Source organism: Argopecten irradians, chromosome 2, assembly GCF_041381155.1.
Source record: "Argopecten irradians isolate NY chromosome 2, Ai_NY, whole genome shotgun sequence".
Lineage (NCBI taxonomy): Eukaryota > Metazoa > Mollusca > Bivalvia > Pectinida > Pectinidae > Argopecten > Argopecten irradians.
In genome coordinates this window covers 46,843,376-46,861,660 of record NC_091135.1, presented here as the reverse complement: position 1 = coordinate 46,861,660, position 18,285 = coordinate 46,843,376, and the positions used below count along the sequence as shown (strand labels likewise).

Sequence of the window (18,285 nt, the reverse complement as noted above, 5' to 3'; positions counted from 1 at the left end):
CTACCAGAGTTACTTCCCTTGTTCCATATGAAAGCTGATATGGGTTTATATATTGTTTCAAGTGTAATGAATGAACTTTGTTGGGAAAGTTTCAGAGGAGTTTTGAAAAGTTGTTTATTATTTATTGCATATAAATACTGGAAAGGGATATCCTTTGAGATTTACAAGAATAATTACATCCCATTGCACAACATGAATACTCATTCCATTTTAAACAAAGCTGCCGATGTTACCTCTTGGATTTTGAGGAGGGCCCTAGCTCTGCATGTTCATATGAAAATAAAACGCAAGGAATAATTAAAAAAGTTGTCGAATAAGGACTCGCAAAAACACTAGGTAATCATTTAACCCTAAAAGTCCTTATTGTTTTATGTAAAGAAAGTGAAGTTAATTATATATAGGATGGATTATGAGATTTTCAAAGATTTAATGCTAAATTAAGTTAAGTAATTATACATCGTATTCATGCAACATTAATCATGTTGATGTATATTTGTTTGTCTGCATTTTATCGTAATTGTTTTACCCGGTATCTTGCTTACCTACTGGCAATAAAACTGAACTGCATTAATATCAAATTCTCATTGCGGCATTAATTTTCTTACACAATACATAAAAAAATCTTTCTGAAGGGAATTTATACGGCAAGTCCGTTATGTTTGTTTTGGACAAAAATAATATGTAAATGCATGTGTACGCATAAAATAATTGGAAACCCACATAAAAGTAAAGAAAATTGTGCCCGAGTGATTTTTGGAGACACATAGGCACCATTTTGTACCTGGCCGAAAGGTATAGTAGTTGGTAGATGTATTCATTCTAGGGGTAAAAAAACAAGAAGTCCATGATGTTTTATCTTCATATTTATTACAGCAGACAATTCAACCACCAATTAATGATACAACTGTGCTTAAAATAACAGGACACTGTGATGCATAATATAGAAATAAGATTTGAAAATATAAACTCTATAAGTATATAAAGAGCATTGATCAAATATAAAACATTCACACCCACACACACTGCCTTTATATTAATAACAATACTGTATTTGTGAAATACTTCTTGTAGAAAGTTTGCATCATACTAAGAAATGACATTGGCTCAATTATGTTTGATAAATAATGAATAACTTAAAAAAACAACAAAAAATTTACTTTTACAAATAGTTCAACATGTTTGATAAATACCGGTAATAGGTAATTTAAAAACAAGAACTTATCTTTACAAACAGCTCAACATATTTGATAAATAATATGTAACTTAAAAACAAGAATTTACCTTGGCAAACACAAGTGAACATTTGACTAATTGTAAATAAATAAAACATGGTTTATATTTAGGACAGTATAACTGACAAATGAAATTTACAAGGACTAGTAATCACAACTTGAAGTGTTCTCTGAACAACCCTTGAACAATTCAAAGGTGACACTTCAGCATCACAGGTAAACGTTACAACCAATATGTCAACATCATTGTCACAGATAAAGGTACCCAGTCTTCCCCATTATTGTCAACACAACTACATATCTAGATACCCCATTGTTGTCAACACAGCTACAGATCTAGTTACCCCAGTATGTCGACACAGCTACATATCTAGATAACCCATTGTTGTCAACACAGCTACAGATCTAGATACCCAAGTATGTCATCACAGCTACATATCTAGATACCCCAGTATGTCATCACAGCTACATATCTAGATACCCCAGTATGTCAACACAGCTACAGATCTAGATACCCCCAGTATGTCAACACAGCTACATATTTAGATACCCCAGTATGTCGACACAGCTACATATCTAGATACCCCATTATTGTCAACACAGCTACAGATCTAAATACCCCAGTATGTCAACACAGCTACAGATCTAGATACCCCAGTATGTCATCACAGCTACATATCTAGATACCCCAGGATGTCAACACAGATACAGATCTAGATACCCCATTGTTGTCAACACAGCTACAGATCTAGATACCCCAGTATGTCAACACAGCTACATATCTAGATACCCCAGTATGTCGACACAGCTACATATCTAGATACCCCATCGTTGTCAACACAGCTACAGATCTAGATACCCCAGTATGTCAACACAGCTACATATCTAGATACCCCAGTATGTCAACACAGCTACAGATCTAGATACCCCAGTATGTCATAACAACTACAGATCTAGATACCCCAGTATGTCATCACAACTACAGATCTAGATGCCCCAGTATGTCATCACAACTACAGATCTAGATAACCCAGTATGTCATCACAACTACAGATCTAGATACCCCAGTATGTCATCACAACTGCATATCTAGATACCCCAGTATGTCAACACAGCTACAGATCTAGATACACCAATATGTCAACACAGCTACATGTCTCGATACCCCATTGTGTCAACACAGCTTCATATCTTGATACCCCAGTATGTCAACACAAATACAGATCTAGATACCCCAGTATGTCAACATAGCTACAGATCTAGATACCCCAGTATGTCAATACAGCTACATATCTTGATAACCCAGTATGTCAACACAGCTATATATATAGATACCCCAGTATGTCAACACAGATACATATCTAGATACCCCAGAATGTCAACACAGTTACAGATCTAGATACCCCAGTATGTCAACACAAATAAAAATCTAGATACCCCAGTGTCAACACAGATACATATCTAGATAACCCCATTATGTCAACACAGCTACATATCTAGATACCCCATTATTGTCAACACAGCTACAGATCTAGATACCCAACTATGTCAACACAGCTACAGATCTAGACACCCCAGTATGTCAACACAGCTACATATCTACATACCCAACTATGTCAACACAGCTACAGATCTAGATACCCCAATATGTCAATACAGCCACAGATCTTGATACCCCAGTATGTCAACACAGCTACAGATCTAGATACCCCGGTATGTCAACACAGTTACAGATCTAGATACCCCAGTATGTCAACACAGCTACAGATCTAGATACCCCAGTATGTCAACACAGCTACAGATCTAGATACCCCAGTATGTCATCACAACTACAGATCTAGATACCCCAGTATGTCATCACAACTACAGATCTAGATACACCCCAGTATGTCATCACAACTACAGATCTAGATAACCCAGTATGTCATCACAACTGCATATCTAGATACCCCAGTATGTCAACACAGCTACAGATCTAGGTACCCAGTATGTCAACACAGCTACATATCTAGAAACCCAGTAGTATGTCAACACAGCTACATATCTAGATACCCCATTGTTGTCAACACAGCTACAGATCTAGATACCCCAGTATGTCATCACAACTACAGATCTAGATACCTCAGTATGTCATCACAACTACAGATCTAGATACCCAAGTATGTCATCACAACTGCATATCTAGATACCCCAGTAAGTCAACACAGCTACAGATCTAGATACCCCAGTATGTCATCACAACTACAGATCTAGATACCCCAGTATGTCAACACAGCTACAGATCTAGATACACCAATATGTCAAAACAGCTACATATCTCGATACCCCAGTGTGTCAACACAGCTAAATATCTTGATACCCCAGTATGTCAACACAAATACAGATCTAGATACCCCAGTATGTCAACATAGCTACAGATCTAGATACCCCAGTATGTCAATACAGCTACATATCTTGATAACCCAGTATGTCAACACAGCTATATATATAGATACCCCAGTATGTCAACACAGATACATATCTAGATACCCCAGTATGTCAACACAGTTACAGATCTAGATACCCCAGTATGTCAACATAAATAACAAGAGGCCCAGAGGGCCTGTATCGCTCACCTGGTTTGTAATGCCAAGTAATGTTCTGAATACAGGTTCATTGTTTCTTTTCTGAAGGAATGAGAATATATACCTCTAATTCCCCTATTGGGCCCCGCTTCTCCTGCCCCTGGGGGGTCAGAGCCAAAATTTACACAAGTTCTGTTCCCCTTTTCCCAAGGATGTTTGTGGCCAAATTTGGTTACAATCTATGCAGAACTCTATGACTAATAGCGATTTATAGGATTTACCTCTATTTCCCCTATTGGGCCCCGCCTCTCCTGCCCCCGGGGGGTCAGAGCCAAAATTTATACAAGTTCTGTTCCCCTTCCCCCAAGGATGTTTGTGGCCAAATTTGGTTACATTCCATGAAGAACTCTAGGACAAGTAGTGATTTAAAGGATTTACCTCTATTTCCCCTATTGGGCCCCACCCCTCCTGCCCCTGGGGGGGTCAGAGCCAAAATTTATACAAACTCTGTTCTTATTCCCCCAAGGATGTTTGTGGCCAAATTTGGTTACATTCCATGCAGACTAGTAGTGATTTAAAGGATTTACCTCTATTTCCCCTATTGGGCCCCACCCCTCCTGCCCCCGGGGGGTCAGAGCCAAAATTTATACAAGTTCTGTTCCCCTTCCCCCAAGGATGTTTGTGGCCAAATTTGGTTACAATCCATGCAGAACTCTAGGACTAGTAGCGATTTAAAGGAAATGTTGACGGACAGACGGACGCCGACGGATGCCGACGGACGACGGACGACGGACGCCGCGCCATGACATAAGCTCACCGGCCCTTCGGGCCAGGTGAGCTAAAAATCTAGATACCCCAGTGTGTCAACACAGATACATATCTAGATAACCCCATTAGGTCAACACAGCTACATATCTAGATACCCCATTATTGTCAACACAGCTACAGATCTAGATACCCCAATATGTCAATACAGCTACATATCAATACAGCTAGATACCCCAGTATGTCAATACAGCCACAGATCTTGATACCCCATTATGTCAACACAGCTACAGATCTAGATACCCCGGTATGTCAGCACAGTTACAGATCTAGATACCCCGGTATGTCAACACAGCTACAGATCTAGATACCCCGGTATGTCAACACAGATACAGATCTAGATACCCCAGTATGTCAACACAGCTACATATCTAGATATCCAAATTTGTCAACACAGCTACATATCTAGATACCCCAGTATGTCATCACAACTACAGATCTAGATACCCCAGTATTTCAACACAGCTACAGATCTAGATAACCCAGTATGTCATCACAGATACAGATCTAGATACCCCAGTATTTCAACATAGCTACATATCTAGATACCCCAGTATGTCAGTACAGCTACAGATCTTGATACCCCATTATTTCAACAGAGCTACAGATCTAGATACCCCGGTATGTCAACACAGCTACAGATCTAGATACCCCAGTATGTCAACACAGCTACATATCTAGATACCCAAATTTGTCAACACAGCTACATATCTAGATACCCCAGTATGTCAACATAGATATGACGCACATGAGATACCCCAACATGTAAACAGTCACCCAAGGAAGTCAAACCATTGTAACTATTGTTCTAATATAGACACCCCTGTATGTTACAATACAATCATTGGCCACTACACACCGGGCTCACATTTATACACAGTACTCTAGTTTGAACACATGGCATGAATGGAGTTGAAATATTTCAAACCAACAAAAAATATCTATCACACTAGATGTTACATTTGTTCACTAACGATCATGCCAGATCTATGCTCCAGTACCTTGCATTTATTCACCGAGAAAAAACTGAGCAGAAACTTAATACATAATCATGATGCTAAGCTACAACAAAGACATTGATATAGGTAGTGAATACATCATAAGCATCAACTTCGATTGTCAACCATTACTCTGCTTTTGAATATGCTTGGCTAGCGAAATTTAATGTACACATTCACTTACAAGAATACATATTTTGATCACATTTTCAAATTTTAAAGCACACTTTCATGGTTACAAGAATTATTTACAATGATCACAGTTTTTCAATTCACAGATATTCATGATACACATACTATTAAATTGTCTGTACAGTATGGACATTGAATCTCCTGTCAGTGTACTGTACATAGCACCAGATGTTAACACCTGTATTCAATATATTCAATTTTGTGTTTTGAATAGTTTGAATTAATACAAGACTTTCGCCTGACAAGCATTGCTTGGCAACTGTAAGACATACTCAAATGGAATGATAATTTATGTCTTGAAGAATGAAAACAATACATTAGAACAACACCTTTTACAAACATATGGATTAACAATGATGAAAATGAATAATGATCAATGGACAACCAATTGTCTTGATGACATTAAACATGAACACACCAAGTTCACAATAAATCATATACCTAAGTACTGGTCACAGAACTGCACTGAATTCATTAGTTAAAGATCAGGGCATGTTTACCAACATGTTCCAATTACTGAAACATAAATTTAATGGTGATGTCATTCATCTTTCATCTTTGCTTGCTAAGAATTTCAATGGTACTGACTTCTTTTCAAGTCTTGGTAAATGAAGCTGTATCTGATCACCCTTTCAGTTAAATTATGAACGTACTACGTGCACGCAAGCGGACACGTACAGAGGTAAATTAGTTTCAAATATGTTTATAGAAGATTAACGTATATCAATTAAGGCTTACACTTTAACTTCTTACATTTTAATATTTACATTAATGGTTTTTCAGACCACTGGGAATTTTATAATTCCACAAGAGTTAATGCATATCACTTACAACATAATTTCACTGATCTAATTTCAGTAGTTACAGTAACAAGTTCAGCCCAGTAATTTAAGAATGAATTATTCTAGTGTCAGCATGAGTTCAAACGTGTGTTTGAAATTCTGCATTCATGATAATAAATAGATTAACTACAAATAGATAAAATATTTTCTAGTAATTAGAATAAAAGTAACTTCTGTTTTGCATAGAAATAACTAATGTTTTGCATCATGTTTTGATATACATGTATATACAAATACGTTTTGTATTTTGAATATAGCTCCTTATTTTTATTTTCTTTTAAAGCTTTTTTTTCTTTTAAAGCTTTTTTCTTAACCTACAAAATTAAAGCTCTGGATACATATACTACTTCAAACAAAGACAAAAGCACCTATGCTGCCCTGAGAACTACAGAAGCACAAAGATTTTGCACCAAATTATAAGCCACTCTCTCAATTCCCGAAAAGAGATCACAAAATGCCACTCAAAACATGTAAGTAGAGATCTAGGTATGATTGGTGGTTGTGGCACATAGAAAGTCTTCTTATAGAGACATTTAAATCTTTTATAGGTCTGATTAGTAGATAGGGATATCATATGTCCATCTGAGTCCGACAATGGCTGGTACATATCAGCACATAAGGCTTGCTGAGTACTAACAAGCCAAAACCTGTCAGAAGGTTTGTGATATTCTTATCTTCCTACAGACCCATGTTTGGTTGTTTTCCTCACATGGTTTTGTCTTCAGAACTATACATGCACATTTAATCTTGGACACACTCTTTATTTCACTGCATATTTATGCAGTAAATTTCAACAATTCTGTGATTAAATTTGTGTATTTAGAATGCATATGATGAAAGTTATGAAACATGAATGACTCAATAATTTATCAATGAATATTTACAACATGATTACTTGTTATGATGATGAATATGATGATGATGATGAATATGATGATGATGATGAATATGATATGATGATGATGATGAATATGATGATGATGATGATGAACAATTCTACCCAAAGGCAGTTACTGAGGGTTGCACTAACGGATTGTAAAGTACTAGAGCTTGATAGGCCCAATGATACTTAACAATTTATGGCATATAATGCTGTTAACAAATGATTTTCTATATCATTAACATAAAATATTTATCATTTCTGAATTTCATCTAGTATTTTTACATTGAATTCATTACAATTGATAACATTATCATTTGAATTTAAAATATACCATTAAACTATTAAAGATGCTCCACCGTCGACAGAGCTTAAATGATATTCATCACTTGAACAATAATTGGTGTTTAATCGTGTATATTTATGTCTAATTAACACAGAAAATAATATAAAATAATTTATATTGCTCTGGTGCATGCGCAATCAGTACTTCATTCCATATAAGATATAGAGCCACAGAATGTTTTGGGATGCAATTTGTAATTTTAACTTGAAGTAAAATAAGAAGCTCAAACTTTTCAATGGTGGTAATGGTGTAAAGTAAGTAACTTTAGTAACTGAAGAAAACTACTTAATTGTCTGCTCCTATTTTTGATAGTGAAAAATTACGATTTGTCAGCAGTGGAACATCTTTAAAGTAAATACATTATGAGTCTCACAGCACATTATTAATTTGGCAACAATGATTAAATTGACAACCTAGGTACAAGTCATCATGACAAATTTACTGTAAAATCAGCATAACACCATGTAACAATATAGGACCATTTCTGATATGATATGAAATCACAAATACTGGTTGTTAACTATCTTATAATGAAATCACTGGACTGCAAGATGGAAATGCAATGTAATATTCTGAAAACATTCAAAACTGATTTCTGAACTCTTCGATGAAATAATTACTCGGTGGAAGTTTGTCTGATAAAACATATTGAGTACAGTATGCACAATATGGGGATTTCGAGATCCCAAAATGACGTGGGTAAAGTACAATTTACCTCGGATTAGTCCCACCTTCCGGTGATTGTGGCATCATCTTTTGATGTGAATTTTGTGGTGCTAAAATCATCGGAAGGTGGAACTAATTTACGGTAAATTGTTTTAGGATCTCTAAACCCTTGTATTAGATTTGTGTTCACTGGCCTATGATAAAGTTAAACATGTGACTTCAAACTTTATACATGTAAATGACAACAATATCATTAGCACCATGTATGTGTTCGATATATTTCCTTTTTTTTCCATTCAGATTGATGAGGACCCTGGACCAATGATGTCGCTAGAACAGACCACAGAATGGAATGATAAAGAGCTCTCCCTCACAAACCCTGTCTACATATATAAACTTAATCACAGCACTAGTTATAGTAGTCTTGTAAAGGTATGGCCATATAGTGTCAGACCTTCATAACTTTTGGGGTTAAACGTAATTAATCTTTAAAACCTATTTTAAAGAAAAATTTAAGTATATAAAAATAACCCTGACGAGAGAAGAAAATGAACTCCAAACAAGTTCTGGAATGATAATTTGGATGTATAGTACACTTCAGATTAAAACCTAATCTTTATGACTTGTATGGTTATAATACATGTAATATACATATAAATTAAGTGATAATCTATCTTACAATTTGCATTACGAAGTACATGTAATATACTTGTGTTCAGTTGTTGAACAACACAATATCGTAACATTAATGACATGAGAAACATGGGCTAAAAAGACATCATTTACGTACATGTAATAACTTACAATATATATGTGAAATACTGAATAGGAAAAATGACTAGAAAGAATTCTCTTTATAATAAATAAATAACAATTGACTAAATTTGTACAAGAACGTGAACAGATAAAGAGAAAAGATCCATTGAATCAATGATTTTACCCTTACATAAAATAGGTGATGTTTTAAGTGTTACTATGACACAAATTTAAAAGTGCTTAAATCCCACTGCATCTACAACAAAGTTATAAATAATATCGACACGTACTGGTACTCATATTGGTTTATCTGTTTTATGCAAATTCATCCTAATATGAGGTGAAAAGCCCAATGGGGGCCTCAAACATGCTAATATGAGGTGAAGGACTATTAAAAGTAAACTGTCTGACAATGGTCAGTATTTGGCTATCAAACATTTAGAGATGTGACGTGGTGGTGTTAGGGAAACTAAGCCCGGAGGTCAAGAGCTAGTGGTAGAGTGTCTGACACTTTTAAAATAAAATCCATTCGAAACCAATAGTTTAATACCGTACCTATTTTTATGATGTGTCTAGTACCAGCCTAAACCCACGGGATGAGTGAGGGGAGAGGAATTCTATGGCTGTTCTAACGACACCAGTGTCCAGGATATTGGAGTTATATATGACATGGAAGCAGCTGCCCATGGTTATCACAGAACAATCACTTGTAGTTATGGTTCAACTTCAGAAATGCATAAAGAGTTTTCTTGTTGTAATTAGATAAATTATATACACCAGTGTGGTTTATACAAATTTGTTAAAAATCATTAAGATAGAAAATCCTAATCCCGTCCAGGGTCTCAGTCGGCGACAAGTTCTTCATATCTGCTTGGCGCCACCAATAACACCAGCTGTAAAAATCTTGTTACTTTTTCTGAAATTACACAATATATGATACATATTATTGCAGGCAGGCAGTGTGAATAACACTATCAAACAGACTATCCAAAAATTAGATAACAAAACACGAGTTTCTGCATTAGAGTGACCACCTCTGTTTCTAGGGTCTCATATGACCAGTCAATTTCAATATAATTTGATTTGTGTATAAAGACCATCTGGCTCTAAACACCATCTTTGCTCTGTTCCCTGGGTGGCCTTTATAGACAGGTTTGATTGTACTCACATGTAAGAACAAGTTTATAAAAGCACTGAAATGCACACTATAGAAACCTGTTAAGCATTTTATTCTGCACACTGACCACTGATTGACCAGTGATGATATAACAGTTATTGTACCTGTAAATTTGAATGTAGTTTTGTACACAACAAACGGGACGTAGAAGAATAGCCCACTGATCATGAAGAGGAAGGCGTACAGGAACTCAATCCTGGGGTTCTGTACAATAGGGGCAACAACAAGGTAAACAGAAAAGAGCAGGACGATCACTGGCACAATAGTCGGCACCTGGAAAAGTAAAGTTTGTCACTCACTTATCCAGTAAATGATGTTGAATGGTACAAACACTTCCTTCCTACAGAACTTAAACCAATGTTTTTGGTATGCAATTGATTTGACAATCAAAGTTCACTTCAGCGAATTTTGTGATCAAAGTAAATTTTCAAAAGTAAACATCTCCACAATATTATCTACCATGCTTAAATAAATATTGAATTTTATTTTAATTCTTCAAAAGTTGAATAACCCCAGAATCTTATTTTGAAACAGAAAAGCTGAGAAGCCGAAAAAGAAACTTGGCTTACACTTTCTTATTCCATTATATGTATTATCATGTCCACAGAATGTTTCTGGCTTAGCAAAGTCAAAATTGTTGACATACTTCCAAAATGCTACAATTGTTGTACATAGCCATACTGTAATTATATTTGAACTGGAAGCTACAGATTTCTAGTATGTTTACTTTGGCTGCAAAATCTCTGTCACAGAGATAATGGCAAGATACTTACCCTGTACGGACGCTCACGGTCCGGTGATGTGTACCGCAGGACTAACAGGGATAACATAGTAGCTCCATAGAAAAACCAGGCAGCAAAACTAAAATAGTCTATCAAGGTGAAGATGTCTCCCATTGTTACCAGGATAGCTGCCAGCAGAGTCTGAAACGATACACAGGACCTTGTCACTAGACAGTGGCAGTACAATATAGTAATCATAAGCAATGCTATCATGAAGGAGATGACAAATAAAAACACAGACTTTTCTTCTCACTTTGTTTCATAGATCCCATTAGGGGTCACATTCTGGTGACCTTCTAGATTGTCAAATCAACTCATTGCCTCAAGAATCACAAAGATAGTCAAATCTGGCCCCAATTTCTCGAAACAAACTTAAGTCAAAATCTGACTTAAGTAAAAAAAATTCATATACAGAGACCGGACAGAAGTATTTGGACAAAATGGCCGCCGTAACGTCATCTGAACATCTCGCTAGGAAAATAAAACTCTTTATAAAAAAATATATGTGTTGTGATATTGACCTAATATTTGGTGATCTGACCTTTGGACTTTCGTACTTCCTTCATACGATTGGGAATCGATTGGTATAAAACTTCAATGTATAATTACAATGCCTTGCCAGATGATTTGTATTGCATCAAAAAGTTCTGTTCGATTAGTGATGTTGTTGACCACTGTTTTAAGTTGTATTTTAAGTTTTAACCACACATTTTCGATGATATTTAAATCAGGACTTTGTGGGGGCCATTCTAAAACGGAAATACCATGGTTTGAAAAATGCAGTTTTGGTTTGAGAAGTGTCTTGCTAAGACTGGCAACAAATTCTCTTCCAAAATTTCAATATATATTAGTGAATTGATGGTTCCATTTACACTGCAAACAGTACCAACTCCATGATGGGTATTATACACCCCCAAATCATTACGGAAAGTTTCCGGTGTGACCGCGGACAAATGCAGGCTGGCCAGTATGCCTTGTCTGTTCGCCTCCATAAAAAATTCTGTTGTCATTACCGATCATGATTTGACTTTCATCAGAAAAAATAACATCTTTCCAATAGTTTTCTACTGTCAGATTTCTTTTATCAAAGCAAAATGTCACATGGTTTCCTCAAATTGACTTCACGCACAACCATGGTTTTCTTCACTACCCTTCTACGGTATCCCTGATTTTTTAAATTCCGGTCAATCGTTTTAATACAGTGTTCCTGTAGTCATTTAATTCGGCTGTTAAGTCATCCAACGTTTTTCGCCTATTTCCACGCACAACTTTTAAGAGACTTCTCTGGTCTCGATCTGTCAAATATGGCGTCCATCCACATCGATGTGTATTTCTAATGTTTCCTCGTCTCACATATCGCTTCCAAATATCAGAATTTGTAGATTTTGGTAGGCCTAACCTATCTGCAACAATTGTTTGTTTTATCCCACCTTCTATATATCATCACTACGACCGCTTATCTTAAGCCTGATGTCACTTCTTTACCACGACGACCCATGTTATTTCCGTGAATTCCTGCGATTCCGTCAGCGGACAACTTAATTTATTTTTACCGTCACAACATCATGCATGACGTCATCTTTCTGATGACATATTGTATACGATGACGCGAACCAAGCCTCCAAACTGGATTTATTCCGATTTGTACGTGCCGCACGAAATTTAGCGATATATTTTTTATATCACGACGCATTTGTCCGAATACTTCTGTCCGGTCTCTGTAAGTTACATATTGAGAAAAACTTAAGTTTTGCCTTAAGTCTGTACTTTTGTTTCGAGAAATTGGAGCCTGATCATAGAAAATGCTAAATCATTTTCTTCTCTTTTGTCATTCCGTCTCAAAGTGCAAAACACTATACCTTCATGTATAACATCCTGTGATGAAATGTCTGTTGATATAGCCAGATGGCAAATATGTATGAAATTAATTATCCTTACGGAATGTTGTCAGATCATTTATGAAACAGTGAGAAGAACGCTTTTAAATTAGATTCCAGAGATGACAAAATGGGCATCACTCTTCATACTATACAATATACATTTACTACACAATATTCTAAACAGTAGATCTATAACATATTGGGTACAAGATACCTTTGCCTTTGACAACATGTTTAATTTCTCACAAAATATACACCATTTAATAATGCAAAGACAAAAAAAAAATGCTTACAAAAATCTGTCCTGGCTGTTGCCTGTGTATACATAAGACTGTAACATCGTGAACAAAAGCGGTAAACTTACTGAGAATAGAAGTGATGGGAGAGGGGTGTACTGTTTGACATGAACATAGGACAGCACCTCGGGTAAATGGCCTTCCCTGGCAGCCACAAACATCACTCTACAACATAAAACAATGAGCATGGAACACACATATAGTATGATACAATCATCATTTAACAAAATGGACCAACCAATCAAAATTATCTCTCAAAATCAGGTCACCTCTCTAAACTGATCCCTATTTTAACTGATCAAACTGTGATTAAAGACCAATTTTTTTATCCTTTGGGATGTTTTATAGACAGGTTTGACTATCTCATGAATAATCAATTTTGCAAAGTTCAATTACAGCTATAATATATTGTATTTATTTATTGTATATATAATCCTACCTTCCTCCTGTGAAGCAGGAGCCGTTGGCAGCACCAAATGTAGAGAACGCTACAGAGATGGGTATAAGCATGGCAAAGCCTCCGAGTACTCTCTCTCCCCAAGTCTGTAAAACATCACCACACTTGTTTATCTAGCTTATTAGCATAACACCGAAAACATGGCAAGTTTATTAAATCATCAACATGATCAATCAATGCTTTCATATAATTATGAAAATGCACGCAACAAACAAAATGTGAAAGGTAGCAGATTTTGATATTATCTATTAAATTCAAACTAATTCAAAACAGTTATTACCGTGGCAACAGCTGCAGAAGAAAGCAATTCCATCTTAGACATGACTGTAAGATACGACAAGTTGGTGAAGAAATAGCAGACGGTCACTAGAGGAATGGCAATCATTATGGCTCTGGGCAGGTTCCTGTTTTATAAACAAAATAATAATATACCAGGGTTATATAAATCATATTACATTCGTACATACTCTGGTCAGGTTGATGTTTCACAATATCAATCATATTACACTAATAAACAGATATACATGTGTATTATAGATAATCATACACTACAGAGATAGAGAGTAATTATCAACAAATCTTTGGGCAGAAATATTATACTCCTAATCACTCATTCCATGAATAATATGGCACATTCTTAACTTACTTATGTGGATCACGGATTTCTTCTGTCACGTAATTGAGATTGTTCCTGAAAAGAAAATTGGCTGTGTTAGACACAAAATACTCGCAAAATCTCAATATCTGCTGTAGGAACCAGCATACAAACATATTACAAATGTTGATAATGCCATATTTAGCTTACAGTGTAGAAGTGACTAAAATCAGATAACCTCTACTAGTTTATTACATGCTGTATATTGCTGTACTGTATATCAGTCTTGATGCTATCATCTTACCATCCATCATATGCCCATAGACCATCATAAAAAGCCAAGGCTATCATCGACAGGGATTTTTCAGTACCCTCAAACCCAGTGCTGAGAACTTCGGTTTCCCCTGTAAAAGACAAAATACAACGCAAAATTATACATTCTTATCTCAAGACAGCAATTTGAAGCCAACATGATGAGATTTGTAAATTGAAAAAGAATTCAAGTCTAATCATCTACATGAAATTTTTAAAAACAATGGGGAAAAATTGATGTTCCACATCATCATTGGAAATACTAATCTACCTGGAAAACTCTGTTTCCCTGAAAAAGAATCTATTCACCTATCACATAGATACCTATATTCTATCACAAAGAAATTCTATTGTTACCTACAGATTCTCTCTTAAGAATGTGACTTATTGTGGGTATTCAGGAAAGGTTTAAAAGTCATCTGTGAAGCAGAATACACTTCCTCTATGGAGTACCTGATCTGGCCTTCTTTGTACTTCTTATGGAGTCCATATTTAGTTACTGAGTTTGAATGTTGGTATTAGATTTTTCCACAGGTCTAAAGAGCCTACCTATATCCATCATAATCTGTATAGAAATATAAAAATAACTTGCCTTTACTCATCATGACCAATCCACCGACGGTGATGACAGCGACGGCCACCAACTTGGTCACAGTAAAGATGTTTTGTACCTTGGTGGCCAGACTCACACTGTAACAGTTGATGAAGGACACCACAACTGGAACACAGAAATAAATAGCAAATTTAGATCAGCAAGTCTTTTATACAAATTAACAGTAATGGTACATTTTCCAAAAGGATTTATAAGATAAACCATCAAATGTTCCATTCAGACATGTGTTTATTGGATATCTAAAATCAAGTCTCTATTTACAAAGTCTATTTTCTTTGTGCTGTAATCCTTAAAGTTTGTTTTTTTGTACGGAACTCTAAACAACACCTTGACCTATTTTCTTTGTGCTGTAATCCTTAAAGTTGTTTTTTTTTTTGTACGGAACTCTAAACAACACCTTGACCTATTTTCTTTGTGCTGTAATCCTTAAAGTTTTTTTTTTTGTACGGAACTCTAAACAACACCTTGACCTATTTTCTTTGTGCTGTAATCCTTAAAGTTTTTTTTTTTTTTTTGTACGGAACTCTACACAACACCTTGACCTATGTGAAATATTTCTGGACTATAGAAAATGTCTTTAGAAAATATTTTGGCTTTTTGGCAATACAGTGTAATTGTTTACATCCTATAGAAAATATATATATTATACATTTGTAATTTTACAATTTTCTGTAAACTGTTAATATTAAAATTGTATCCAGTAATCCTTAAGGACACCGACATACTCACATAGACAAACGACCGACACCAGTTTTATTACGATATCTGGTGGGCCACATGGGTAGAAAGGCTCTGTGCTGTAAAGGGCAAAACTCATGGCCACGACACCAAACAGGGCTGGTTTAAGGATGAGCACCGACGTCCAGGCATACATGAAGGCTGGAATGGACCCCAATGTTGCATGCATTGGCTCAAAGGCTTCCTTAAGGTATGCGTACTCAGCTCCTGATCGGGTGATCATAGTTCCTAGCTCGGCATAGGCTAAAGCACCTGTAAAGACATGCATTATATGGCATGTTGAGACAATTGTGTATGACTGTACCAGATCAGGAAGGATTTTTATCTTAAATTTTGAAATATTTTTTATCATTTCATGAACAAAGATATTTGTGGTGCTGGTTTTAGATTTAATTCTTTGAAAATGATAAATGCATAGTGACATGTTACCCTAACCATTTTTATAACATTTGGAAGAGATGAATTGATAAAAGTGCATTTTGTTAACATGGAAAGATACAGTAGGAAAGCCTGATATTTCTGTTTACAATGATTAGTATAACATATGGCTGTGACCTAACAATGTTAGACAGGATAGAATCTGAGGGATCGAGAATCTTGTTCAACTAGAGAAGACACTTTTCAAATTCATAAACTATCGTACGACATGAGAAATTCATTAGAAAATTTAGATAATTAAACATACATACCATGAGGTACCATTACTTAACCTAGAAAACTTTTATATAAAGAATGATCGTTTAACTACTAATCTATTGTGTAAAAAGATAGCAATCAAAAAAGTGTGTTGAAATATGAAGGTTTTTGTACCCAAATTAGTAAAAGAGATTATACACTGTTACAATAGACATTTCAAATTTTTACTGATATTGGGATAAAGAAATGTTTTAAAAAGAAAAATAAATTGAGTTGAAGTGAATATCTTGGTGCTAAGAGATGATATGTGTGTTGTGAGATGTTGGAGATTATCGTGTAACAGTTTGTCATGTATGAGGGTGATTTGTCCTTATCTTACAAGGAAGGGCAGTTCCACAATTAATCCACAATCTGGAGGGCAATATGGCACTAATTACACCGAAGCCATACATGTCTCTCCATAACTGGGACCTTTGTCTTCATCTGGAGGAGCAGAATGGCCAACCCTAGCATTCTACAGAATTTCCATATACTTGCCATTTTGATAAGAATTTTGTCGAAGTGTCACATTATGTCTCTCAACGTATAGGAGGGCATTATGACACCTGATTTTAGTTTTGCCGAAAAGTGCCGAATATAATAACAAATTTGGAATTTCAAAGACGTCACATTATGTCTCTCAACGTATAGGAGGGCATTATGACATCTGATTTATAAAAGCCAAACATTGTGATTTAACAAAATGATTCACAGACGTCACATTATGTCTCTCAACGTATAGGAGGGCATTATGACATCCGGCTTTGGAATGCAGACCGAAATATACTAATCTAGCCTATAAGTTAACATGCCATGTATGTCTCTCCGTGACGGGGTTAGTTATCGGAATAGCCCTTAATTGGCTGTAATAAAACTGAATATATATAAATATTAACAACTGGTTCGTCGTACTTCTGCCATCATCCGGCTTTCTGGCCACTGTCCTTGGTAACTATTCCAGAAACTTCTTAAAAAGGAGGGCCAACTGGCATGCATGAAATATGTTTTATATTTATATATAGAAACCAAAACCAGTAATTTTGTAGTTTGAGATGTCATTCTCGTCTCTCCAATAAAACGGAGGGCGATATGACACCCATGGTGTTTACATTCCAAACGTTGAAAAAGTAAAGACCGAAACACAGAGGGTTGGTTTTAATTTTGGGGGAGTGGGGCAAGTCTCTCAGTATGCCAGATTTGTCTCTCCTACACACCACGGAGGGCTAACTGGCACAAGAGGCGACGTTGTCCTAGACAGGTTTGCCACATGTCTCTCCAACAAACCTCTGGAGGGCAAGATGGCAGCCTGTGTCTCTTGTTTATGAAGTGTCCAACTTACTGTTGCAAGTTAATATCAGAAGTGGATACAGCGTCACTACATTATCAAAAGCAGAACTGAGGCAGCAAAAATAAATAAAAGTGAAAAGAAATTATGAATGAAGAGGTATAATTTGAAATT

The 18,285-nt window shown here is 35.8% G+C and overlaps 1 protein-coding gene across 6 annotated transcripts in view; it reads right to left on the bottom strand.

Moving 5' to 3' along the window:
* Positions 1–4,794: 4,794 nt before the first annotated feature.
* The window catches only part of LOC138315707 (b(0,+)-type amino acid transporter 1-like), a 96,214-nt gene continuing 82,723 nt past the window's right edge, over positions 4,795–18,285 (bottom strand). For all 6 annotated transcript variants that reach the window (XM_069256932.1, XM_069256930.1, XM_069256933.1 and 3 more), the window contains 10 exons: positions 16,143–16,403; positions 15,393–15,518; positions 14,793–14,892; positions 14,540–14,584; positions 14,174–14,297; positions 13,876–13,979; positions 13,505–13,601; positions 11,252–11,401; positions 10,583–10,751; positions 4,795–10,217 (listed from right to left, as the gene is read on the bottom strand). In XM_069256932.1, coding sequence (XP_069113033.1) covers positions 10,144–10,217; positions 10,583–10,751; positions 11,252–11,401; positions 13,505–13,601; positions 13,876–13,979; positions 14,174–14,297; positions 14,540–14,584; positions 14,793–14,892; positions 15,393–15,518; positions 16,143–16,403 — 1,250 coding nt within the window. In that variant the 3' untranslated portion in view covers positions 4,795–10,143. The remainder of the gene's footprint in view (positions 10,218–10,582; positions 10,752–11,251; positions 11,402–13,504; positions 13,602–13,875; positions 13,980–14,173; positions 14,298–14,539; positions 14,585–14,792; positions 14,893–15,392; positions 15,519–16,142; positions 16,404–18,285) is intronic.